The sequence below is a fragment of the Rana temporaria genome, chromosome 8 (genome assembly GCF_905171775.1).
Source record: "Rana temporaria chromosome 8, aRanTem1.1, whole genome shotgun sequence".
NCBI classification, from domain to species: Eukaryota; Metazoa; Chordata; class Amphibia; order Anura; family Ranidae; genus Rana; species Rana temporaria.
Genome location: NC_053496.1, coordinates 59233287 through 59259400, shown reverse-complemented (window position 1 = coordinate 59259400; position 26114 = coordinate 59233287). Strand labels below are relative to the sequence as shown.

General features: G+C 42.4%; 1 protein-coding gene across 2 annotated transcripts in view; it reads left to right on the top strand.

Moving 5' to 3' along the window:
• The window catches only part of NEURL1 (neuralized E3 ubiquitin protein ligase 1), a 354357-nt gene that overhangs the window by 189046 nt on the left and 139197 nt on the right, over nucleotides 1-26114 (top strand). The window contains exon 1 of one of the 2 annotated variants that reach the window (XM_040361854.1): nucleotides 25138-25283. The exons of the other annotated variant lie outside the window; for it this stretch is intronic. Coding sequence (XP_040217788.1) covers nucleotides 25250-25283 — 34 coding nt within the window. The 5' untranslated portion in view covers nucleotides 25138-25249. Of the gene's footprint in view, nucleotides 1-25137; nucleotides 25284-26114 lie in introns of those variants that run through there. 2 annotated transcript variants of the gene reach the window in all.

Sequence of the window (26114 nt, the reverse complement as noted above, 5' to 3'; positions counted from 1 at the left end):
TTGATTTCACTCCTCGCTGCCTATCACAGTTTCGGAGGCCATAGAATTCCCAGATGGCAGACAACCCCCCCAAATGACCCCATTTTGGAAAGTAGACACCCCAAGCTATTTGCTGAGAGGCATGGTGAGTATTTTACAGCGCTCATTTATTTTTGAAAATGAAGAAAGATATATATATATATATTTTTTTTTTCTTTTTTCAATTTTCAAATCTTTGTGACAAAAAGCAAGATCTGCAAAATACTCAACATACCTCTCAGCAAATAGCTTGGGGTGTCTACTTTCCAAAATGGGGTCATTTAGGGGGGTTTTGTGCCATCTGGGCATTCCATGGCCTCCGAAACTGTGATAGGTAGTGAGGAGTGAAATCAAAAATTTACACCCTTAGAAAGCCTGAAGGTGGTGATTGGTTTTTGGGGTCCCGTACGCGGCTAGGCTCCCAAAAAGTCTCACACATGTGGTATCCCCGTACTCAGGAGAAGCAGCAGAATGTATTTTGGGGTGTAATTCCACATATGCCCATGGCATGTTTGAGCAATATATCATTTAGTGACAACTTTGTGCAAAAAAAATAAAATAAAATAATAATAATTCTATTTCCTACAACTTGTGTCAAAATATAAAATATTCCATGGACTCGAGATGCCTCTCAGCAAATAGCTTGGGGTGTCTACTTTCCAAAATGGGGTCATTTGGGGGGGTTTTGAACTGTCCTGGCATTTTATGAACAACATTTAGAAGCTTATGTCACACATTACCCACTCTTCTAACCACTTGAAGAAAAAGCCCTTTCTGACACTGTTTGTTTACATAAAAACATATTATTTTTTTGCAAGAAAGTTAAGTTGAACCCCCAAACATTATATATTATTTTAAAGCAAAGGCCCTACAGATTAAAATGGTGGGTGTTGCATTTTTTTTTACCACGCAGTATTTGCGCAGCGATTTTTCAAATGCATTTTTTTGGGCAAAAATACATATTTTTTTATTTTAATGCACTAAAACACACTATATTGCCCAAATGTTTGATGAAATAAAAAAGATGATCTTAGGCCGAGTACATAGATACCAAACACGACATGCTTTAAAATTGCGCACAAATGCGCAGTGGCGACAAACTACATACATTTTTAAAAGCCTTTAAAAGCCTCTACGGGTTACCACATTAGATTTACAGAGGAGGTCTACTGCTAAAATTACTGCCCTCGATCTGACCTTCGCGGTGATACCTCACATGCATGGTACAATTGCTGTTTACATATGACGCCAAACCGACGCTTGCGTTCGCCTTTGCGCAAGAGCAGGGGGGGACAGGGGTGCTTTTTTTTTTTTTTTTTTTTTTTATTATTATTTAATTTGCTTTTTTAATTTTATTTTAAACTGTTCCTTACTTTTTTTTATTATTTTTATAATTTTTATTGCCATCTTAGGGCATGTAAATATCCCCTATGATAGCAATAGTTAGTGACAGGTACTCTTTTTTGAAAAAATTGGGGTCTATTAGACCCTAGATCTCTCCTCTGCCCTTAAAGCATCTGACCACACCAAGATCGGTGTGATAAAATGTTTTCCCACTTTCCCAATGGCGCAGTTTATATCCAGGGAGGGGACATACCCTCCCACTGCTTGTAAAAGCAGTTTAGAGGCTAATTAGCCACTAGGACTGCTTTTACATGAAAGCCGACCGCTGGCTGAAAAGAATGATACCAAGATGATACCTAAACCCGCAGGCATCATTCTGGTATAACCATTCAAAGTCCAGCAACATACCATACGTTGATGGTTCTTGTTGGACATGTATTGTAATCTTTTTTTTTTTTCATGCAGCCTGTTGGCTGAACGAAAAAAAGATTGATCGGTGGGTATGCCCACCATTAGAATACCTCCCTTCATCCACCCACTTCTAATGATGGGCATACATGCACCATTTATATATGCCGAAGCATGGGGCATCCTCCCGCAAAAAAGTTATGCCGCTCACACACGTATGTACGCCGCATAAAAAGTTATGGCGCATACACACGGTCGGACTTTTCCACGGGCAAGCTTCCGACGGAATTTCGACCGTATGTACGCGGCATTAGGAGCAAAATCGCTCCTCCGCCCCTAATGCCCCCATGCTTCGGTATATATGCTCTTTTTTTAACTGTGGTGGTGAAATCACCTCCCACAGTGTTGGAGTCGCGGCTTTATGTATCGTGGGAGCAAACGCTGTTGCTGTCACGCTAAATAAATCCGTGCTGCAACTGAATGGCGTACCTGCTAAGCAAATGATGGTTAACATTATAACAAAGTAACATTACATTTTAACATTAAGATCTTACCATACCATACCTGCAAAGCAAATACCAAAAAAATAAATACAGTAAAAAATAAAACATTTTTTAACGCAACCTGTGCCTAAAAAATATACATGCCAAAGCATGGGGGCATCCTCCCGCATAAAAAGTTATGCCGCATACACACGGTCGAACTTTTCCACGGGCAAGCCTCCGTCGGAATTTCGACCGTATGTACGCGGCATTAGGAGCAAAATCGCTCCTCCGCCCCTGCTGCCCCCATGCTTCGGCATATATGCTTTTTTTTTTAACCGTGGTGGTGAAATCACCTCCTACAGCGTTGGAGTCACAGCTTTATAAATCGTGGGAGCAAACGCTGTTGCTGTCACGCTAAATAAATCCGCGATGCAACTGAATGGCGTACCTGCTAAACAAATGATGGTTAACAATAAAACAAACATTACAGTATAACATACCATACCTGCAAAGCAAATACAATAAAACATTGTAAAAATAGAGAGAATAGATATAGAACAATAGTGAGTGGACAGTAGAGAGTGAACATAAGAGAACAATAAAGAGAGGAGAAAAATACAACCACAACTATTTTTGGATTTTTTATTTTATATTTTTTTTTGTGTTTTTGTGTAAGTTTTTTTAATTTTTTTTCCACTTTTTTTCACTTTTATAAAAACTGTAAGAAAACTGTAAACTGAACGTTGCAGATTATGGTCTCTCAAAATGTGATGGCCATCACATATTCCGAGACCCTGTGTTGGTGTGCCTAGGACTGTGTGGTGCTGTACCCTACGCTAAAACTCAATTAGTGTGTGGTAGCGTTTGAAACATACACCAATGCAGAGACCAGGTTGGTCAGGACAGTCGGGACAATAAAAGCGGGTGTCACGCCTAAATCCGAGTTTGCTGCAGACACGACATCTTTTTTGGCGGGCTCTTTGGGTAGGGGTACCAGGGAGGACAAAAGGAAAATGCCTCTCATACAGCCGGCTCACTGCATTTGCGTTGGGAAGGTGGGGCACAGCACCATCTGGAAACAGAAGGGCTTCGACGATCTCTTCCTGGAATTTTAGGAAGGATCCAGTCCGTCCTGAAGCTCTGTATAGCACATGAGCGTTCAGCAAAGCCAATTGAAACAAATACACTGACACTTTTTTGTACCAGCGTTTGGACCTCCGGGCAATTAGGTACGGCGCCAACAACTGGTCATTGAGGTCCACCCCTCCCATGTTAAGGTTGTACTCGTGGATACAGAGGGGTTTCTCCACAACACCAGTCGCCGTAGGAATTTGGACTGCCGTGTCTGCGTGAAGCGTGGACAGAACGAAAACATTCCGTGAATCCCTCCACTTCACTGCTAACAAATTATTACACCGTAAGCAGGCTCTCTCCCCCCGACTAAGACGGGATTCTACAAGCCGTTGGGGGATGCCCCGGCGATTAGGTCGCACGGTGCCACATGCGCCAATTCCATAATCAAAAAGGTGACTAAAAAGTGGCACGCTTGTGTAATAATTGTCCACGTACAAGTGGTACCCCTTTCCGAATAAGGGTGACACCAATTCCCACACTATCTTACCAGCGCTCCCTATGTAATCAGGGCAATTCTCCGGCTCTACGTGACTGTCTTTTCCCTCGTAAACCATAAAGCTAGATGTATAGCCTGTTGCCCTGTCACAGAGCTTATACAACTTGACCCCGTATCTGGCACGCTTGCTGGGAAGGAATTGTTTGAATGACAAGCGGCCAGAAAACTTAACCAGGGACTCATCAACGCAGACAACTTGATTGGGATTATACAAGGCTGCAAACCGTTCGTTGAAGTGGTTTACGAGGGGCCGAATTTTGTAGAGCCGATCGAATTCAGGGTCTCCCCGAGGACGACAGAGTTCATTGTCACTGAAATGCATGAACCGCAAGATCTGCTCGTATCGTGTCCTGGTCATGGAGGCAGAGAAAATGGGCATATGGTGAACTGGGTGCGTGGACCAATACATCCGCAGCTCACTCTTTTTAGTAATGCCCATGATGAGGGAAAGGCCCAGAAAGATCTTAAATTCGGAAACCGTAATTGGCTTCCAATCTCTGGCAAGGGACAGCTGGGGATTAGCGGCGAAGAATTGACCAGCGTACAAATTGCTTTGGTCCACAATAGATCTATAGAGATCTTCCGTGAAATACAGCGAATAAAAATCCAGTGACGTAAAATCAACTGTATTCACCTGAATTCCGGGTTGGCCAGTGAATGGGGGAAGTACGGGTGCTGCAGAAGTGGTGGGTACCCAATCAGGATTGGCGAATGCAGCAGGAAGGGCACTATGGGGACGGGCCTGTCTTTGTCGTCTTCTTCTTCTTGGTGGCAGCGGGACACTACTCGTGCTTGCCACCTCTCCAGCTTGAACTGCACTTATGGGACTCGCCACGTCACCAAGTGTTACTGCAGTGCTGGATATATGACCAGGATGTACTAGGCCGCTGGTGCTTGCCAGTTCACCAGAAGGAATAGAGGCGCTAGTACTTCTCTCCTCCATACGAGAGCCCTGCGGTTCTTGCACCTCAGCGACAGCAGAAGATCGGGGTCTGGTACGCCTGACCCTAGCAGGGACCACTCCGTCGTCAGAGCTATCTGTCAGGGAGCCACTGTCGTCTACAGGATCGTATTCTGAGCAAGAATTTGACAGATGCGTGACCTCCTCATCACTATCCGTCAGGCTCATAAACAAGTAGGCCTCTTCATCACTGTACCATCGATTTGCCATTTTGGGCTCTAAATTTAGGGGTACAGTGGTGAGATTCACAGGCAAAAAAGCACCTGACCTGTTAGCGACTGAGTCAAGCGCTACCAAAAAAACTGTTAGCGATCGCAGAGATCAGGCCTGACTCTGCGAACGCTGCAGTTATGTGTTTTTGTGTTTTGTGTCAGTGATCGATCGATTGATCGATACTGCACTTCGGTGGGCTGGACTGGGCGAAGGGGCTAAACGCAGGTGCTAGCAGGTATCTGGGCTGATCCCGCTAACCATGCGTTTTTGGGAACCCTAAACTGCAGGGGACGCTAGTATAGATCTGATCAGATCAAGTATCGATCCGATCAGATACTATACCACTAAAGGGATGCGTATGGTGCGTGCGTGGGTGTTAGCGCTATTGGCCGCTGCCTGGGGCGACGCAGACCCTATCTGGCGCTAAAACCAAACTTTGATCACCCGCCGGGCGATCAGGGGGTTAAAATTTTATTGCAAAAAATATGGCGGGTGCCTTGATGCAATAAAAAATTAACTAGCTAAACTGCGTCACCGGTGACACTTATACTGTGATCACTGGTGACAGGGGGTAATGATGGGGTTAAACCTTTATTGGGGGGGGTTAGGGGGGGTCCCTAGACTATTTAGAGCCTAATACTGATTACCCTAACACTTATTTTTGTCACTAATGACACTAGTACAGCGATCAAAAAAAAATCTGATTGCTGTACTGGATGACACAGTGACAGGCAGTGAATGGGTTAATTTGGGGGGTGATCGGGGGGTGATCAGGGGGTTAAAAGTGTGCCTACGTGACCTGGTGTCAGTGTAGTGTTGTGCAACTCACTGTTAGATGCTCTCTCCCTCTCGGTCTGGAACGGAAAGACCGACACGAGGGAGAGAGCAGTACTTCCCCTGCCAATGTTTACAAAACATTGCCAGGGGAAGACAACCATTGGTAGGAGCGATCACCAGGTCCAGGCCAGATTTTATTGGCCTGGACCTGGTGATTGATCAGTTCTGCATCGAATCTGATCATCGTGAACGGCGGTGGGGCGCGCGCGCGCGCCCCATCGCCGTTCACGCGCCGGACGTCATAATACGTGATCTCGCCCAGGAGTGCCATCTTGTGGACGTATTATGACGGTGCGGCGACGGCAAGTGGTTAAGCTATTAGCATTGTTTGAGCTTCAGTGTCTAGGAGAAGAGAAAAAAAATGTTTTTGACGTTTTATTTGGAGCGTTTTTCCAGCAGAAACACTCCTAAATGCTACTAATACAGTTTTTGAACTTCTTTTTCCCTTTTAGGCCCCTTTCACACTAAGGCGGGAGGCTCGTGGCGGTATAGCGCTGCTAAAAATAGCGGCGCTATACCGTCGGATTTGCGGCGGGATTCGGCCGCTAGCGGTGCGGTATTAACCCCCGCTAGCGGCCGATAAAGGGTTAATACCCCCCGCAATACGCCTCTGCAGAGGCGCATTGCGGGCGGTATTGCCGCGTTTTCCCATTGTTTTAAATGGAAAGGCGCGGTATACACGCCGCTCCTCTCACCGCTCTAAAGATGCTGCTAGCAAGAGTTTTTTTTTTATCTCCTGCCAGCGCATCGCCTCAGTGTGAAAGCCCTCCGGCTTTCACATTGAGGTTGCTGGGCAGGAGTTTTTCAGGCGATATAGCAGCACTATTTTTAGCGCTGTACCGCCTGAAAAACTCCTCAGTGTGAAAGGGGTCTTAGGCTCCATGCATACTAGCGGTTTTCATAAGCTCAAAAAAAGCTAGAAAAGAAGATAATAGCATTTTTGTGCCAGCTTCTAGTTGCGAGTAACATTGCGCCATTTCCCCCCCATCGTTAAAGCCTACACACGACCGTTTTTTACAACGTGAAAAAAGACGAGAAAAAATAGAGCATGTTCTAAATTTTTAATGCCCATTTTTCACGTCGAAAAAAATGCTCTGTTTTTAATGACCAATTAAAAAAATTGCATTTTTCTCGTCATGAAAAACGGTCATGTGTATGCAGCATAACAAGCAATTCTTTTGAAAGGGTCCATCTTTCTATACAACAGCCCTTTATGGGCCAATTATGAGATTTGTAAAGGTAATTACAAATAGGTTGGGTTTGATACATATTTCACATAAGTGAGGCTATTCTTGCAACTCATTTTATTTTCCCTTTTCTGCGCATTTCCCAGTTCCAAAGCATTTTTTTGGTGAACTTATAGCAGTACTGAACTGCATAATGTACAAGACTATACCCAAGCTTTGTATAGAGGGAAATGTGTTTCTATCTCTTAATTATATGCTTGTACAACAAGTCTCTTGCATTAATAGCTGGATGTTGGTATTGCATGCTATTATTCAGTCCTCTGCAAATACATCAATATCTTCTTCCATCATTAATTCCCTTAGGCTGCTTTTACACTGCTCCATCGTGTTTCTGGTGCGTTTTGCACTTGCAAAAAAAGCCAGGTGACTCAAAAAACACACCAAAATCTGATCTGATGCTGCATCTGTCCCCTGTTGTCTCTATGACCAAGAACCAAGCTATCAAAGACCACTGATCGCTCAGTCCTCAGTCTTCAGTGTGCTGGTGACTGTCAGTCACCAGCTCTCTGCTCTGCCCCTCCAGCGCTCACTGGAGCACCGAGCTGTGGAGGGGTCAGAGTGGCTGGTTCAGGCTCTCAGTGGTACCCATTTAGATCTATGTATGTGTATACAGTGTTAGTCTGCCCTAAATATAGACATTTTATAACATTTAAAGTAGACCATCATCTTTTTTTTCTATGCATAATTTTTGTTTTTCTGAATGTACTGTATTATATATGTATGTGGGCAGCCATGTTGTTCCTATTTAGAAATAGAAGTTAAGGCTTTGACCTTTGATCCTAGGTGGGTGTGCAGTAACTGTACTAATTTGTTCTCCCATGGGTCCTTAAAAACCTTTTGAAATATATAGAATACTTACCAAATCTCTACTTTCAGATTCTACTAATATCTACACTTTGTGACAACCCCACTTATAGATACCCTAGCCAATGCCATGGAAAATAAGGGCCTTGTCTCCTGACTTTACTTCCAACTCCTCAATGGTTTTATGTCGGATCTCTCTACCCCAGTAAAAGGCTAGGAGAGGTTAGGAAATTTGGAACACCATTTTGTAACATTCTTTTGGTGCCCCTGTCATCTACACAGAGGCTTACACAGTTATTTGTAATGCACACAGTATACCATACCTGAAACTCAGTGGTGCTAAAGTGCTGCTAAAATTAGGCTTTGAAGTAAGACGTTGGATTAATATTACATGCAAAACAATGAGGACATGGATAAAATACCGAGAAATAGCTTTGATAGTTATACTTCATAAGCACCCAGAGTGTGTGCGAATAGCAGTGGTTGTCAGATTTGTATTGTGGCAAGGGCTGTCATTGTTTAAATGTAACTAAAATGAGTGATTGTTCACCGAAACTACATATTGGTAATTTTTAAATGATTCACTATTTTCGATCTGTTAATAAAAGTGTACCCTTTAAGTATACAGTATACTGTTCAGTTCTGGATTTAAATGAATTCATAAAGTATGTGTTTTAGTTTTTCTTTATCTGCACACTGCATTTTAACCCATGAAGCATGTTGTGATAACAGACCATGTCACCATGTTCTACACTAATGCCGCGTACACACCATCACTTTATGTGATGAAAAAAAACTACATTTTTAAAAACGTCATTTTAAATGACCGTGTGTGGGGAAAACGTAGTTTTATGTCTTCTGAAAAACGACAAAAAAAAAATTCGAGCATGCTTCAATTTTTTGTGTCGTTTTTCAAAACGTAGTTTTTTGTGTCACAAAAAATCACCGTGTGTAGCTAAAACGAAGTTTAAAACAACGTTTTTAAACCCGCGCATGCTCAGAAGCAAGTTACGAAGCGAGCTTCAATGGAAAAGAGTGCTGAACGTAACCGCGCTTTGCTAGAGCATTTTGAAAAAACGATGGTGTGTAGGCAACGTCGTTTTTGAAAATGAAGTTTCAAAACCGTCGTTTTTTTACTTCACAATTTTTTTTATTTCTCATCAAAGAAAAAAAGGCCGTCTGTAGGCGGCATAAGTAAACCAGCAATGGCTCGGGCACTGGCAGGCAGGCTTCAAACAAACGCTGCGTCCCATGATAGGTTTCAGGTCACATTGCATCAAATCAGCACTGCTGAATTTCCATTTCATCTAGAAATTTGTTGAACAATAAGAATAAAGTCTGTACTATAGGGCATCCATGTTATCAAAAATTTCAAAGCATCAATTTGTTCAACTAGCAGATGTGGATGTGAGAATCCCACCCGTTGAGTTATTGTACCACCCCGCATGCCCATACATGGACTAAAAATCGGCCAGTCTCTGCTGAACAGATCAAATTTTAATCCATGCTTTAGGTTTGTTTTTTTATATATCATTTTTATTTAATATTTTCTATAAAGTACACATAATTCACAAAGTCTAGCTTATATATAAACAGTTGATAACAAAGAACAAAATTAATGAAAATAAAATTGCAAAGACCCAAAGTTTGGAAGGGAATGAACCACATAACTAGCAGTAAAGTCTTTGTATCAATCAAAATTGATTGTAAGCAAGTTCTTCAATGTAGAAAATAAATTCATATGTTGAAATCATATGTGGTGACCAACACCACTAAATAAAGGATGGAGGCTTACCGGATGGCAAGCAATGAAGAGCTTGCGGCTGCAAACCCCAGCCAGGGCCTTTTGATGATCCTCGCAGGGAGATGACAGGGGATGGATGTTGAGGCCTCCCGGACACAGAACCACAGGATTGCAGCGTATCACACACAAAAAAGACTTAATGGTGAAGTACAGCAGGACCAGCACATATAAATTATTCGTGACTCGAGGGACCACCACCACCAAAACACCCTATGGATAGGAGGCTTACCAGAACAAAAAGCAGTGTGAGCATGTGGCTAAACCCCTAGCCAGGGCCTTTATATTCCCAAGCGGTGGCGATATATCTTAAGGGTCCTCCGGTATGTTATGGTCAGTGGATGCATAGGAAAAATAATAATGCCCACATGGTGAAGTATGTTGACTCAAAAGATTTAATAAAAAATAGAAACACTTACAGAATAAAAGCAGAAATGGATAAAAAGCCGGCCGGCTCTCATAAACGCCCGTCCACACGGAACGAAAAAACGTCTTGCGTCAGCACGCTACCTTCCCGACGCACGTTTCGTCAAAAGCTGACGTCATCTGGGGCACCCAGATGACGTCAGCTTTTGACGAAACGTGCGTCGGGAAGGTAGCGTGCTGACGCAAGACGTTTTTTCGTTCCGTGTGGACGGGCGTTTATGAGAGCCGGCCGGCTTTTTATCCATTTCTGCTTTTATTCTGTAAGTGTTTCTATTTTTTATTAAATCTTTTGAGTCAACATACTTCACCATGTGGGCATTATTATTTTTCCTATGCATCCACTGACCATAACATACCGGAGGACCCTTAAGATATATCGCCACCGCTTGGGAATATAAAGGCCCTGGCTAGGGGTTTAGCCACATGCTCACACTGCTTTTTGTTCTGGTAAGCCTCCTATCCATAGGGTGTTTTGGTGGTGGTGGTCCCTCGAGTCACGAATAATTTATATGTGCTGGTCCTGCTGTACTTCACCATTAAGTCTTTTTTGTGTGTGATACGCTGCAATCCTGTGGTTCTGTGTCCGGGAGGCCTCAACATCCATCCCCTGTCATCTCCCTGCGAGGATCATCAAAAGGCCCTGGCTGGGGTTTGCAGCCGCAAGCTCTTCATTGCTTGCCATCCGGTAAGCCTCCATCCTTTATTTAGTGGTGTTGGTCACCACATATGATTTCAACATATGAATTTATTTTCTACATTGAAGAACTTGCTTACAATCAATTTTGATTGATACAAAGACTTTACTGCTAGTTATGTGGTTCATTCCCTTCCAAACTTTGGGTCTTTGCAATTTTATTTTCATTAATTTTGTTCTTTGTTATCAACTGTTTGTTTTAGCTTAACCTATATTAATAGCGCAACATTTTCTTTTTCTTTACTTGTATTTGTGTTTGTATGACACTGTCGTGTTGCAGCTGAGCTAGTTATTTTTCTAGGGTTTAAGCGCGGTATTTTTTCTTTTTTGTCTAGCTTATATATACCCGCTATTTCTGCGGACATGCATTCTCTAGAGAGAGGCAGAGGTAAAAATCTTATGCCTTTACAACCACTTTAAGGTCTGTCCGTATAGTGCGAAGCAGGGTTTTTAGGATATAAATGACCTAAACTATCAGCTTTAGGTTTGCTTTAACATAACTAAAGCTGAAAACCAGGACTGCTCTGAAAGGTTTACTTGTCTAATCAGCAACTAAATAACTGTAACTCGTCTGACACTGATATTCCCTAATAGGAATTTCCCTTTATCAGTGGTAGAATGGTGAAGCCTTTTTAGAAGTTATTCACATTTCTCATTCTATCACATATTCTAAAAATACGAGGATTACCGTATATCTCATTTTAGGGCTGAGCCATGCAATGGCTATTATGCTCCATCAGCCAGATGCACATCCAGAAGCCCTGATGTATAATGCAAATATAGCCTATTATAGAGCCGTTTATTCCAAACTTCATACATTTCAGTTTTTTGTGATACATGCTAATGGAGCAAAAAAGGTATGATATATCTGGTTTGTCCACCATCCTTAAATAAGGGATAATCCTCTTATTTTGGGGTTTTGTGATGGAATGAGATGTGTACCTTATTATTATACGGGATTTATATAGCGCCAATGGTTTATGCAGCACTTTACAATAAAAAGGGGGACAGTTAGGGTTGCCAACTCATCCCTTTAAAACAGAACACATATTAATTACACAGGTTCTGTGGCTGATTAAGGAGGTAATTAAACTCACTTGGTGCCTTATTTGCATTAAATTAGCCTCAGAACCTGTGTAATTAATATGTGTTCTGTTTTAAAGGGATGAGTTGGCAACCCTAGGGACAGTACAATTACAATACTGTTCAATACAGAAGGAAGGCCCATACCTTCTGTTCTAAAAATTAATTAATGTGCTACTCACTGATAAGGTTGGAGGGCTTTTTGATTCCTTTAGTCCCTTTTCACCATAACCTGTATTAGTGGCAGTGTGTCTATTATAGGCTCACTAGCGCCGCCCCCTCTGTCACGCCACCCCCCTATATGTAAAATGGTTAGATTCATGCATAGCATGAATCTATACATGGCCGATATAGCCACCCCGTATTCAGGCATCTGGCCTATTTTCGGATGTCGGGCACCCGAATTACAGCGGTGGGGGTGTTTTTTTGAAGCACCTGATTAGAGCCATAGGCAAAAAAGGCAGAGCATGGCGCTTTGAGCCCACCCAAGTGTGTTAGAAAAGCAAATTAATATTTACTTTTCTAACACTGAACCACGGGTCTAATACCCATCACCTGAATGGCTGAAGGCACAGGCATCCCTATCGGACGCCTAGCGGAACAGAAAAAGAGGCTCACGAGAACCGTGGAGGATGCAGGAGCCGTCGCCTGACCTGCTGCATGTCCCATAGCTCGCCGCCATCACCTGCTGCCTGACCTGCCACCAGGATGGGGTAAGTGCCAGTCAGACAGCAAGCAGGCAGGGGAGATGTGGGCACAGTGGCTGCATTTGATGGTCACAGTGACTGCATTTTAGGGGGCACAGTGGCCGCATATGATGGGCACATTGGCTGCAACTGATGGTTTATTTTTCAGTTAGTTTGCACCCCCTCCCCCCAAAAAAAAAAAAAATTGGAGCACCAGCCGCCACTGACTTGTATGGTTTTGCTGTCTTGGAATTTTCCTTTATTGAGAACAAAATAACAATAAAATTGAGCTGTGTTTGCGCTAAACCTCTCCTGAGATTGTAGTAAAGATAAAAGCCCACCCAATGCCCCTGTATGAGAAGAGCACAATTCAGATCACCAGCCATGTGTCACAGCCTTGAAAATTAGATCATGTAAAAAATAAAAAAAAAATCTTGTATTATTTTCAGATGAGCTGGGAAAGTGATAATAAATACCATAACTAGCTTTACCTAAGAATTTTGGAACTACTGTTCTGCTGGAGTGTGTTTACTGAATGTTACTATAGTCACGTTAAGGTACAAGGTCTACAATTAAATGTTTATTGTCTAACTGAGCTCAGCCCAGACCACACCTAGGTAACCCCTACCTCACTACAGAAAACATAGAAAATACAAAATGGGGAATAAAGTGATAGGTGCACAATGCTCCAACAAAACGTCTTAGTGCCAGGTTTTAAAATAATCCTTAAGCCTAGGTTCACACATTGGAGTGATTTGTCATGCGATTTGAGAGATCAAATCGCATGACAAGTCGCAGCCTATTGGAGGCAATGGCACTGTTCCAATCGGTGCAGCACCGCTTTTGCGGCACAGCACCGATTTGCAAAAGTAGTTCATGCACTACTTTTGCCGATTTCAGGTGCGACTTTAATAGACATCTGTGTATGAAGCCACACAGATGTCTATCAAGTAACACCTAAAATCGCGCTGATCTTGCTACTTTGAAATCTTTGAAAATCTTGAAATCTTGCTACTTCAAGTGAAGTAGTGCGATTTCAAAGTAGCATCAATGTGAACCAGGGCTAAAGCTTTTCTAAACTTTCTAAAGAACAAACATTGAACATTCTGCACTCCTTAGATGTGGTCGCTGAATTAATTTTAAACACCTTTTCTTCTTTATTTTCACTCATTGATTTTGCCAGGAAAACACACCGTCCTAAGATAAAAACTGCACTGTATAGAGGAAGAACAGTGCTGTCACCCTAGGAAAAGAGCATGTTAGGACCATAGTACACTTCTCAAGGAGCTTACAATCCCATTCTCACATGTATACATAGTAATTCCAATATAGACATAAACCAGTTAACCTACCAGCATGTCTTTGAAGTGTGGGAGATAAAGTGGAATACCCGGAGGAAATCCAAACGCGCACAGGGAGAACATGCACATTCAATGGTAAATTTACCAGACCGCAAGAGATCAAAAAAGATAATTTTATTATTAGAGTTTATATACACTGTAATAAGATACAGTAAAGGAATTATCATTGTTGAGGTAGTGTATCTAAATATACTCAGAATCACTTTCCTCTCATTAAATACGAATGTCTGTTTTTTTTCATTTAAAAATAACAAACATGTTATACTTACCTCCTCTGTGCATTGGTTTTGCACAGAGTAATCCAGATCATCCTCTTCTTGGGTCCCCTTCCGGTACTCCTGGCCCCTCCCTCCTGCAGAGTTCCCCCACAGCAAGCAGCTTGCTATGGGTGCACCTGAGCCATACCGCTGCTCTGTGTCCATTCAGAGATGGCGATGTGGTTTGGCCCCACCCCTCTCTCTCTTCATTGGCTCAATGACTTAATTGACAGCAGCGGGGGCCAGTGGCGCCTGCTGCTGTCTCAACCAATGAGGAGAGAGAGTCCCAGACAGCTTAGGCACTCATGCAATAACGATGGATCGAGATGGGACTCAGGTAAGTATTAAGGGGCTAAGGGGGGCTGCTGCACACAGAAGGTTTTTTATCTTGATGTATAGAATGCATAAGGATTAAAAAACCCTCTGACTTTACAACCAGTTCAGTGCACAAATATTGGGCTAACAGTGGTAAAGGAAAAACTGTCCCTGGTTTGGTGGTATCACTGAAAGGAAAAGAATGTATGCATTTAAGGTAAAAAAAACTTCTGACTTTACAACCACTTTAACATACATGGAAGGAGGCCAGTCTTTAAATTATTAACCCTTTGTTAGGAGAAACTGTATTCAAATCTAGTTTACAGCTGATAATAATATCTGTCAACACAGTAGACACAGGGTTAGATATGACAAACGCAGCCCCCCAGCCACAAACAAAGAGAACCAAGTATGATTTTTCAGCGTGGAGTTCTCAGAAAAAAGCATCTAAAATGGTAAGTAGCAATTGTTAAAGGCTAACTCTACCTTTAGCGACATGTTATTTAGGGTGTAACATGTTGCTAAGCACTGAGCCCCCCAACCCCACCCCGTAACAGCAAGCAGGAGGTCATCTACCCCACAGGTGCTGTCACTTTTAAATTCTGTGTGATTATTTTAAGTAATGCTACTGGATGTGAATATGAACATGTAGCAAAGTAGAAATGTGCTTTAGGCTTAATAGAGGAACTTTGAATATGTTGTCAATAAGTTAAAGAAAAAAGGGAAGTATAATTTGATAAGTTTGCTAAACTCCTATGTATACTTAGATAATGAGTGATTTTTATTACTGTGACAGATGGCATATGAACAGTGTTCATACTATCCTAATATGTTTAAAAAGGAAGTGGACATGGACTTTGTTCAGTGTGATGAATAATGATAATATGGTAGTCATAAAACCAACAGAATGAATTCAAAGAAATTGGTTCAGAGGGAAATACAAGGGTGCCATTGCTGGGTGCGATTTCTGAAAATGAAAGCTTATTAACTGCCATGATGATACTTTGAAACGTGTATATAGATCAGGAATTTTGTCTTTTTCATTAGCTGCGTGATTTTGGGTCCTTTACTAAGGCCCCTTTCACATTGAGGAGTTTTTCAGGCGGTACAACGCTAAAAATAGCGCTGCTATCGCGCCTGAAAAACTCCTTCACTGCAGACTCAATGTGAAAGCCCGAGGGCTTTCACACTGAGGCGATGCGCTGGCGGGAGACAAAAAAATCTCCTGTCAGCAGCATCTTTGGAGCGGTGAGAGGAGCGGCATGTATACCGCTCCTTCACCGCTCCTTCCCATTGAAAACAATGGGAAACCTCGGCAATACCGCCCGCAATGCGCCTCTATAGAGGCGCATTGCGGGCGGTATTAACTCTTTATCGGCCGCTAGCGGGGGTTAATACCGCACCGCTAGCGGCTGATACCCGCGGCAATTCCGGCGGTATAGCGCCGCTATTTTTAGCGGCGTTATACCGCCACCGCAGCTCCCGCCCCAGTCTGAAAGGGGCCTTAGCAACATTGAAGCTAGATATACTCGGGCAATGTTTAGAATGAAAAAGGGGTCACAATATGGGACCACTTTCTTGGGATTGCGGCCCCCCCGAGCTGTGGAAATTAGGCTATTTAGTCAGTTTAGTTGGGGTTAATGTAGCACCTGTTCCTTAATTAGCTGTAAGGGAGCCAGACAGGAAGAGCCAATGGGGATCCAGGGAAACTGCTGTAAGCATGGGGAAGTTTATTTAAGGAGCAGCTGGTACCGGGGCTCTTCCTCTGGCCCGGTGAACGCAAAAGCAGCGTGAACTCCCTCCCGCCCCAGTCGCGACTACTTTATGTGATGGGTCACCCTGGATCCAGGGGGGACTTTATTTATTTATGATTGAAAATGTGCTACTGCTCGAGTTGTAAGAACTGAGCAGGTAGAAATATGGTATATGTTGGTTTATATTGTTTCTGAAAGAATAAATTAAAGTTATAAAAATATAAAATTATTATTTGTAAAAAATCAATAAAGGTGTCGCGGCCAAGTTTTTGCCAAATAAAACAGTTTTTGTGTACTTATGTTAAGTTGTGGTTGGTTGGTTGGGCGGGTGGGGCCTGCAATTCCATGAAGCTTTCAGTTTTATTCCCCATTTTTTTTTTTTTCATAAGTGTACTTATATGTATAAAATGTTACATATGTGCAACTGTCTCTGAAATCTTACTATACATTTGGGTTGACTATGGCTAGTCTTGCGCAATAAACTTCCTAATATTGTTATCGGCTATAGCTCAAGCTAAGGCTACATTCCCACCTGAGCAGAGCAACTTTCACGTGTTTTTATCTTAGAGTTTTCGAGGAGATGTTTTACAGAAAGCATTAGGGGTGGAGAGCTGTTGCCTGAGCAGAAAACGCAAGATGGAGCACTTTTAAAACGCTCATGTCGCACATTTTTAGGCATTCCCATTGATGTCTATGGGGCTTAATCTGCAAAAAAGAAGCTCATGTACTTTTTTTGATCGACTGGCGTTAAGGTGACAGAGAGCTTAAGAGGCTTGTTGAGCATTTTTATAGCTTCAAGCAGAAAAATCGCTCAGTTATGAACCGGGCCTAAAGTTTGTAGCCCATTAAACATTGTTACAAATTTTGTAGCTCCGTTTAATATTTTATATATTTTTTATATATTTTAATATATATATATATATATATATATATATATATATACACATACATACATACACACACACACACACACAGCACTATAATAGCGCTGCCTGTGTTTGTGTGTGTAATATATATACACTATATATATATATATATATATACATACACACATACACACTGTGTGTGTGTTTATCGGACCCTGATTGGGCTTGGTAGCAGCTTTAGCCTTAATTGGCCACATACTATTCCCATTCAGGAATTAATTTGCTTGTTTAAGTAGGAGTAGGTGCAGTTTTCTACACATTTTCTATATATTCTAATATGCTGTCTCTGCCTATACATTCTAATATTTTTATATCTTCAGAACTTATTGCATGTTGGTTGTAGCCTTGCCACACCTGGCTATTGTGATATAATCTGCATCTATATATGGTGTAGTGTAATTCATATATATATTCAGATTTTTTGCATATTTTTTAAAATAATACTCACTATCAAAGTAGCTAAGATAACAACAGGCCCAGTTCAGAGAAGATTTGATGGACATAAATAACCTTGTAGTTTTCTAGCTAAAAATCCATTGCAATTTTCCAACTTGTAGGAAAATAAGCGTTTTGAGGCAATCATTTTTCAACACAGATAAATGCAGGTTTTAAGCTGGCCAGACATATTACTTTCTGATTGCACAATTTCCTTCAGATTTACTGACAACTATGCAGTGCCAAGGTCTACCTGACTCAAAATAATTTGAATGAATTGTTTGAGAAGGCTTTTGTATGTCTTAGATGTTGGTAACTCTGGTAGATTGTTCAGTCAGTAGCATCTGTAGACAGCTTATTTATAATTTTATAATTTTCCTTCCACTTTTATGTGCCACTTTGTGTTGGTCTATCACATAAAATCCCAATAAAAAACATTCAAGTTTTTGGTTGTAAGATGACAAAATTTGGAAAATTTCAAGGGGTATGAATACTTTAACGCACTGTAATACAATATTTATTGATATTTTTTATGATGAGGGTTTATTGACACTTTAAACCCTTAATAGTCAAGAAAAAGTATGTACAATATGTATCAATGCATTTTAAAGAACATAATTCATACAAACACATGCTGTAATGTTCCTAGGGCTGACCACACATTATACAATTTTCTTGTGCAACATAGATTTAGATTTACCAAAACCATATAATAGAAGGTCAAATCTAAATCTAAAGAAAATGTTATAAGAAAATTGTATGCTGTATGTCCAGCTTAAGAAAGTGAAAGTGTCAGTGGAACTTTTAAGATGTTTGAAAAAAATAAAAAAAACACTGGATAATGGAACCAATTGGTTTCTCCTTGTTACTTGATATTACCATGAAACAAACAGTGGGGTTGATTTACTAAAGGCAAATCCACGTTACACTACAAGTGCACTGAAAGTGCAGTCACTCTAGATCTGAGGGGAAGCTCTGCTGACTTAATCATCCAAGTATGTGCAAGCTAAAATGTGTTTGTTTGTTTTTTCCTTGCATGACCCCCTCGGATCAACAGCGACTGCACTTGAGAGTGCACTTGTAGTGCAAAGTGGATTTGCCTTTTCGTAAATAATCCCCAGTGTGTTGCAACCACAGCCACCAGATTTTACATAGTAAAACTAAGGAAATGTTTATTAATGTTATTTTTTATGCCTTACTAGAGATGCTGCACTATGCACATTTTAATCTGTAAATGCAATCATTTCATATCTGTTATGGTAATATTAAAGTGTATGGAAATTCAAACTTTTTTTATATAGAAGGAGTTTTAACCCCTGTTAGATTAGCGTTGTTGCCTGTGTCCACGGTTTACCTTCTCTTTTTCTCCTGTGACCATCGTCTCTGGTGCTGAAAGCGATGTAAAATTGAAATGTGTGAGTTGTCATAGAAACAGGAGGTAAGGGGAAATCTTGGTTAATCAGACGCCACTAGATCCATCCAAAGTGAAGGCACGTCCCTTCTTAGACCGTTTTATCAGAACCGATTTACCCATTCATTTGGGGGAAGTTTGTGGGGCCTTGAAAAAATGCACAGCCCCCCCCCCCCCATGACCTTTTAAAATAACTTACCGACTTAGTAATACATATCCTGAGGTTTACAATTCACAGAGAAAGTTTGCACAGGTTTAGGTTGCTGTGTAGTATTCAGTGAAGGATCAGCTAACACAAAGAGGTGATGTGTACTGTTTGTACTGGAGAAAGGGCTGCTCTTACCTGTGATAAATGCTGTGAGATGGATTAAACAGGATGTCGGGTCAATAAGTAGCTAAATGAGAATCCTGTTATGTTCCAGCAATGCAAGCTATTCATTCTCTGCTTGTTATGCAAGTTTGGGAAGGACCAACACAGGTTAAAAAAAGAGCAGCTAACAATGTACAATGGTTCTCTGTAAGGTTGAAGCACACTGCAAGGTTACCACAAGGTGATTTTTCTGAGGTAAAATGTAAACCTCTAATCTAAATTACAATGATAAAACAAAAATGGGTTAGTGTATGAAAGCTGAAATAAAAGTCAAAAAGCAAAAGCCAATAAGGCCTGAATTGATATCAATGTATATAAATATAAAAATTTGAGAGGTTTTAAATGGTCACCAGCTCCACAGTAACTTCTGCTGTTCATAAATACATTCCTTTTATTCATGGTTAAACTTTATAACATCATGTAAAACCGGCCTTATTCCTGACTCTTGAGGATTTGGCGGTGTGACTGCCCTGGGCCCTGACTGGATATCTTGATAACCTGGAAACACCTGCTATTTATTGTTTATGCTTTTCCTCTTTGCTCATACAGATAAATGGCTGTGATAGTGGATCTCCTTGTCCCTCCAGAATCCAGATGGTTTAAACAAAGTAGAGCAGTTGTACCCTCCAGTGAGCATCCAGCTCTATATCTGATTCTACTAATGCGCACATTTTTGGCACATCGGTGCTCATTGTGGTGCACTCAGGGCCATCTTAATAGCATCATGGGCCCCTGGGCAAAGTAATGCTCTGGGGCCCCTACAATGGAAACAGTGCAGGTAAACAGAAATCAATTAGGTAGGAGGTAGGGGATATCTAGGGTGTAGAGGGGGTCAGAGTGCTGGGGGGATATCTGGGATGTAGAGGGGCAGCCCAGGCTCAAGGACCAGCTGCTTTGGGAAAGGGGCAGGGGCCCCCTATGCAGATGGGGCCCCTGGGCGGTGCCCAGGTGTGCCCTCTCATTAAGACAGCCCTGGGTGCACTGCCTATTCATTTTCAGTGGGCTCTCAATGTGCATCCACAGGCCAAAATACCTACCGCCTTCATCTTTTTTTCAGTGCACCGCAAGGCAACATAATTGGATGCATTACAGTGCACAGAGAGCAAAGTACCTGTACTCTGTGTGTATGAATCGAACCACACTATGCATACATTGTGCTTTAATGTGAAGCCATCCTGTGATAAGCAACCCCCCCTTATTTGTCACAATTCCAATACTACAATTATACTGTAACCACCATAAACCACAAAACCACCCCCCCCCCCTTGCTGTGTGCTTTGGTTTTGCACAGAGCACCCCAGATCCTCCTCTTCTCTGGTTCCTCAACGGTGATTCTGACTCCTCCCTCCTGCTGAGTGCCCTCACAGCAAGTAGCTTGCTATGGTGGCACCCGAGCCGAGCCGCTGTTCTTCGTGTCCATTCAGCCCGCCACTGCTCATTTCTCATTGCTTCACTAACTAAACTAGCATAGCATACTAGTTTATTATGAAATACTCGCCTTAGATCGAAGCCCCAGCAGCGTTCCTGGTACACACTGCTCTACCCTGTGACATGTCTCCCACAGTTATTTCCGGGTATCGTTGTGATGCGGGAGCCACCGGTAATGGCACATCAGCTGAAGAAACAGCGCAAATGAGCTGTTGCTTCAGTGCGCATGTGCCGATGACGTAGGCACATGCCGATACAATTGGTGGTCAGCTTGAAAGATTGGTGGCAAAATCTATGGGGAGCTGTCACACAATTGCATCACTGCTAACTCAGTCAACACGGATGGGGCATTCACTGCCCTGCAGCTGGACATACACAAAGGGGCAGGTATGCTCATGACGTCATTGACCTAGTAAGGCCACATAGCTATATTTGATTAATAACTAACTGATTGCATACAGCCATTTGGCCATTTTAAGTCAATGAGGTCACAAGTTTCACTGCCTTTTTGTGTGCAAGGGCAGAACACATAATTGTCCAGTGGAGATGCAATCATGTGACAACTTCCCATAGGTGCTGCCGAACCCTGCCCATCTCTAAATGCCAGGTGAATATAAATGGAAAATAATATCCTGAAAATAGAAAACTAATGCTGCCATCACATTCAAGGACTAGAAAAGGGTAATATATTACATTTCTGTTCATGTGTTTAGATATGCTTTAAAGGGAAGGGTATAATTCAATAGCTGTAGTTACCAAACACCTGCTAAGTGAGGGATAGGTGAACATCACATGTGAGTTTTTAAAGCATATTAAATCCAAAACCAAAAGCGTAATATATTGAAGCTTACCAATCATTAGATGTGGTGGCTGCATTTGTTTTCTATTTTTTTAGGGTTTTCTTCTCTGTTTTCAGCAGGTGATCTGACCAGTAACACGTACCCTGTATTAGGGTGCCCCCACTCTGGATGAATGAGAACAGGGGGCACATTTGGACAGCAGCATTGTTAATCTGGGGGGTTGTTTTAGATGTTCTAGCAGATTTAAATACACTAACAGAACCTGAACTCCAGCTAATACTTTATAAGCAGTTACAGCTGTTTTTTTTTTCCTATCGAGGTAAAGGTTTTACATAAATAAAAGCTGACCACTGTAAGCACCCCTGTCGATGGTAAATAGTTTATCTCAACCCTCTAAACTGCTACATCTGGCTAGATCAATTGGTGAAAATAATACAAAAAGCCTAAAAAGGAAAACGAATGCAGCCATCACATCTAAGATTTAATAAGCTGCAATATAATTAATGCTTGCTTTTAGGTTCAATACCACTATAGACCATTAGACAAGGAGCACAGTGACAAGAAAATGCTCATGTTACAAATTCTGTTTTTGCTGTTCAATTGTTACGCACTTTTTCTTTGCATCTTATGAACTTTTCTTTGTCTGGATTATGCAGGATTTACACATTTATTTAGACTGGGTATATTCGCTAGAATTTTTTTATATATATATAATGTATATGTATATGAGTTCATTATGAACTGTTTTGTTTGGATTATACAAAGTGGCATTATATATACGGTATATATATATATATATATATATATATATATATATATATATATATATATATATATATATATATATATATATATAATTTTTTTTTTTTTTTTTTATAGAGCACATATACATTTATTTTTTATATTTAATATATACATAATAAATATATATATATATATATATATATATATATATATATATATATAGACAATACTAGCAAGCGCTGCCTAATATTTACATTGTTTTGCATTTAACATAGTGAGCAGTGGCGGCTGGTCTATAAGGGGTGCAGGGGTACCCCCCCAAAAAAAGTTCCCAAAATTGGTTTGCCAAAGAAGAAAGCTACTTTAACATGTTAAAAACTGTTAGTCATATTATCATTTATTAAAAATAAATCGTTAGTATGTGTGTGCACTGTGAGGGACGCCGGCTCTTTCACATGAGCTTTCCGATCAGGTCCGCTTGTCAGTTTTTCAGGCGGACCTGATTGGATGCTCCATTCAGCCCTATGGAGTAATGTCAGTGGTCACATGTCCGCTGACATCCGCGGATATACGATCCTGTCTGTGAAATTCAGACGGATGGAAACCCTATTTTCCAATCCGTCTGTAGAATTGGATCGGATAGAATCAGATGAAAACAGCCAGCCGGTCCGTTTTCATCCGCTCTCCATAGAGGACAGCTGGGCTCTGACAGGTTCATATCCGCACAGCAAGCAGACGGACCCGTCATCCGTCTGCTCAGCGGGGATCAGTGGATTGATCCCTGCTGAGCAAAGTGTAGTCCGTACATGGACACGCCTGTGTGAAAGGGACCTAATGGGTGTCTATTAGGTCCATACATTTTTGAAAAGCATATGATTTGAGGCTAAGGCTCTAATTGGCTTGTTTCAGATTGTCCCGAGCCCTCCCACTTTTTTAGTGAATCAATATTCATCATTGTGTCCAGGGATGGACTGGCCATTGGGACTACAGGGAGTTTCCCGGTGGGCCGATGGCTCAGTGGGCTTCAGTGACAGCAGACCGCAGCCCCCCTCCGCTCCTTTGTCTCTCCCTTCCCGCAGCGCTCACCTCCTCTCCCTCCCCGCAGCGCTCACCTGGGGGGAGCAGAGAAGCAGGGGGAGGACCAGAGGAGCAGGGGGGACGACAGAGGAGCATGGGGGAGGGGACAGACAGCTGACTCAACAGCTATGGCCTGGGAGTTTCTCACTTCTGCCTAATCTTGTCCCATAAGGGGGGGACACCGAACTGATTCTTTGCCCCAGGTGAAATAATGTCTAGCTTCCCCACTGGTACTGCCTATAAGAGTACCAGTACCAGCCGTTCTACTCTAATAAAGTAGAGTGGCTAGTGAAGGGGGAGAGGGGAGTTGTCCGGCCGCCATGGGAGAGACCTGTCAAAATGGGCCAGTCTGGATGAAGTCCAGGGCCAAATGTTTGTCCCAGTCCAGCCCTGATTGTGTCCCATGGAACGCAAGGCGTCCTCTGGTGAGTGTGTTCCCCCCAAGTTTCAGTATTCATCATTGCGTCCTATGGAATGCAAAGCGTCCTCTGGTGAGTGCACGCCCCCCCCCCCAGTTTCCATATTCATCATTATGTCTCATGGAACGCAAAGCGTCCTCTGGTGAGTGCATCCCCCCCAAATTTCAATATTCATCATTGCGTCTCATGAAATGCAAAACGTCCTCTGGTGAGTGCGTCCCCCCAGAGTTTCAATATTCATCATTGCGTCCTATGGAATGCAAAGCGTCCTCTGGTGAGTGCGCGCCCCCCCCCCCCCAGTTTCAATATTCATCATTATGTCTCATGGAACGCAAAGCGTCCTCTGGTGAGTGCACGCCCCCCCAGTTTCCCTATTCATCATTATGTCTCATGGAACGCAAAGCGTCTTCTGGTGAGTGCATCCCCCCCAAATTTCAATATTCATCATTGCGTCTCATGAAATGCAAAGCGTCCTCTGGTGAGTGCGTCCCCCCAGAGTTTCAATATTCATCATTGCGTCCTATGGAATGCAAAGCGTCCACTGGTGATTGCGTCCCCCCCCAAATTTCAATATTCATCATTGCGTCCCATGGAACGCAAAGCGTCCTCTGGTGAGTGCGTCCCCCCCCCCCCGAGTTTCAATATTCATCATTGCGTCCTATGCAATGCAAAGCATCCTCTGGTGAGTGCGTCCCCCCCCCCCCAAATTTCAATATTCATCATTGCGTCCCATGGAATGCAAAGCGTCCTCTGGTGAGTGCGTCCCCCCAAGTTTAAATATTCATCATTGCGTCCCTATGGAACGCAAAGCGTCCACTGGTGAGTGTGTGTCCCCCAATTTTTTTTAGCACCAGTCGCCACTGCTAGTGGGTAAGAGATAACAGCTGCATCATTATGCTATTGTAAGTGGATTGGGTGCAGGTGTGTGTGTGTGTATATATAAATATATATAATTTTCTGTTTTGTGCTCATATAATTTGAGTATATGTGTTGCCATATTTTAGTATATCTATAATATAATATAATGGAGGTGCAGGATGAATGTGTGATTGCTGTGTGTAGACTGGAAGCAGTACAGAGGGTTGCTCCTTGAAGGGAGATCCCCTGCTCTCTGCTATTTCAGGAAAGCAGTAGCCCCTCCCTTTATGTAAATAAACATGACATTGCTGGCTGGAGGGGGCGGCTCTGTGGGTGTGTGTGGGGCTCCCATCGTGTCCCTGTGTTATTATTAGTAGTATCTCTCAGATGGAGGGTGCCAGGAGAGGAGCAGCATGAGCCTGGCTGCTGGCTGTGAGCGGCACCGCTGACCATTGCCATGGGAGGACAGGTCACCAGAGGCACCCTGTATGGTAAGCTGCATTCTACAGCCTATGGATCCTGGATGGCAAGCTGTGCAGTCTGCATCCTCCTGCCAGTGTGTGCCCATTCTCTGTACACTGCTGGGTTCTGTAATTTTTTCCTCGTATACAGACACACATTGACTGGCATCGACCAGCAGCTGCATTGTTGCCCCCTGATTGTTGTCTATCATCAGTGTTCAGGGGGGTGATGGGAAATGTCTTCTATGCTTCTGAATAATTGATTGTTCCCAGGAGTCATTAGAGCGAATGGTGTGTCAGGGTACAGATGATACAGATCACCCCCCTCCTTGTCTGCTGCTGGGTGATGACAGCTCCTGTGCTGGGCGATCGCAGCCTCTCCTGGCGATGACCTGCCAAGGACCATAGCCAGAGATGGTGATTGGGGGCCATCCTGTACAGGGCATGGCAGGTGCTTCATGCTGAGCATTACTGACACCCCTCCAAACATCTATACAATGCATGTGCATGGAGGTAATAATCCTGTGATGAAAGAGTATTCATTATGGAAATATTTTATTTGGGGGAAAAAAGGATGTCTTAGGCTGGGTTCACATATATGTGGGGGGTTTAGTGCGTTTTCAGAAGCACAGGAACGTTCGACGATCGATTTAACGTGGTGTCCTGTGCATATGTATGCAGTTTCCAGCGATGTGTTTTTGGAATAGGTACAGAGAATTTTTTTTATTTTTATGCAGAAAGGTGTGCTTTTTGGTCCATAGAGTTCAATAGAAGTGCATTAAAAACACATGAAAAATGCATGTACATGTGTTCTTTGTGCATTTTTGGTAGGCTTTTGTGTCTAGTCTCCTCCTACAAAAA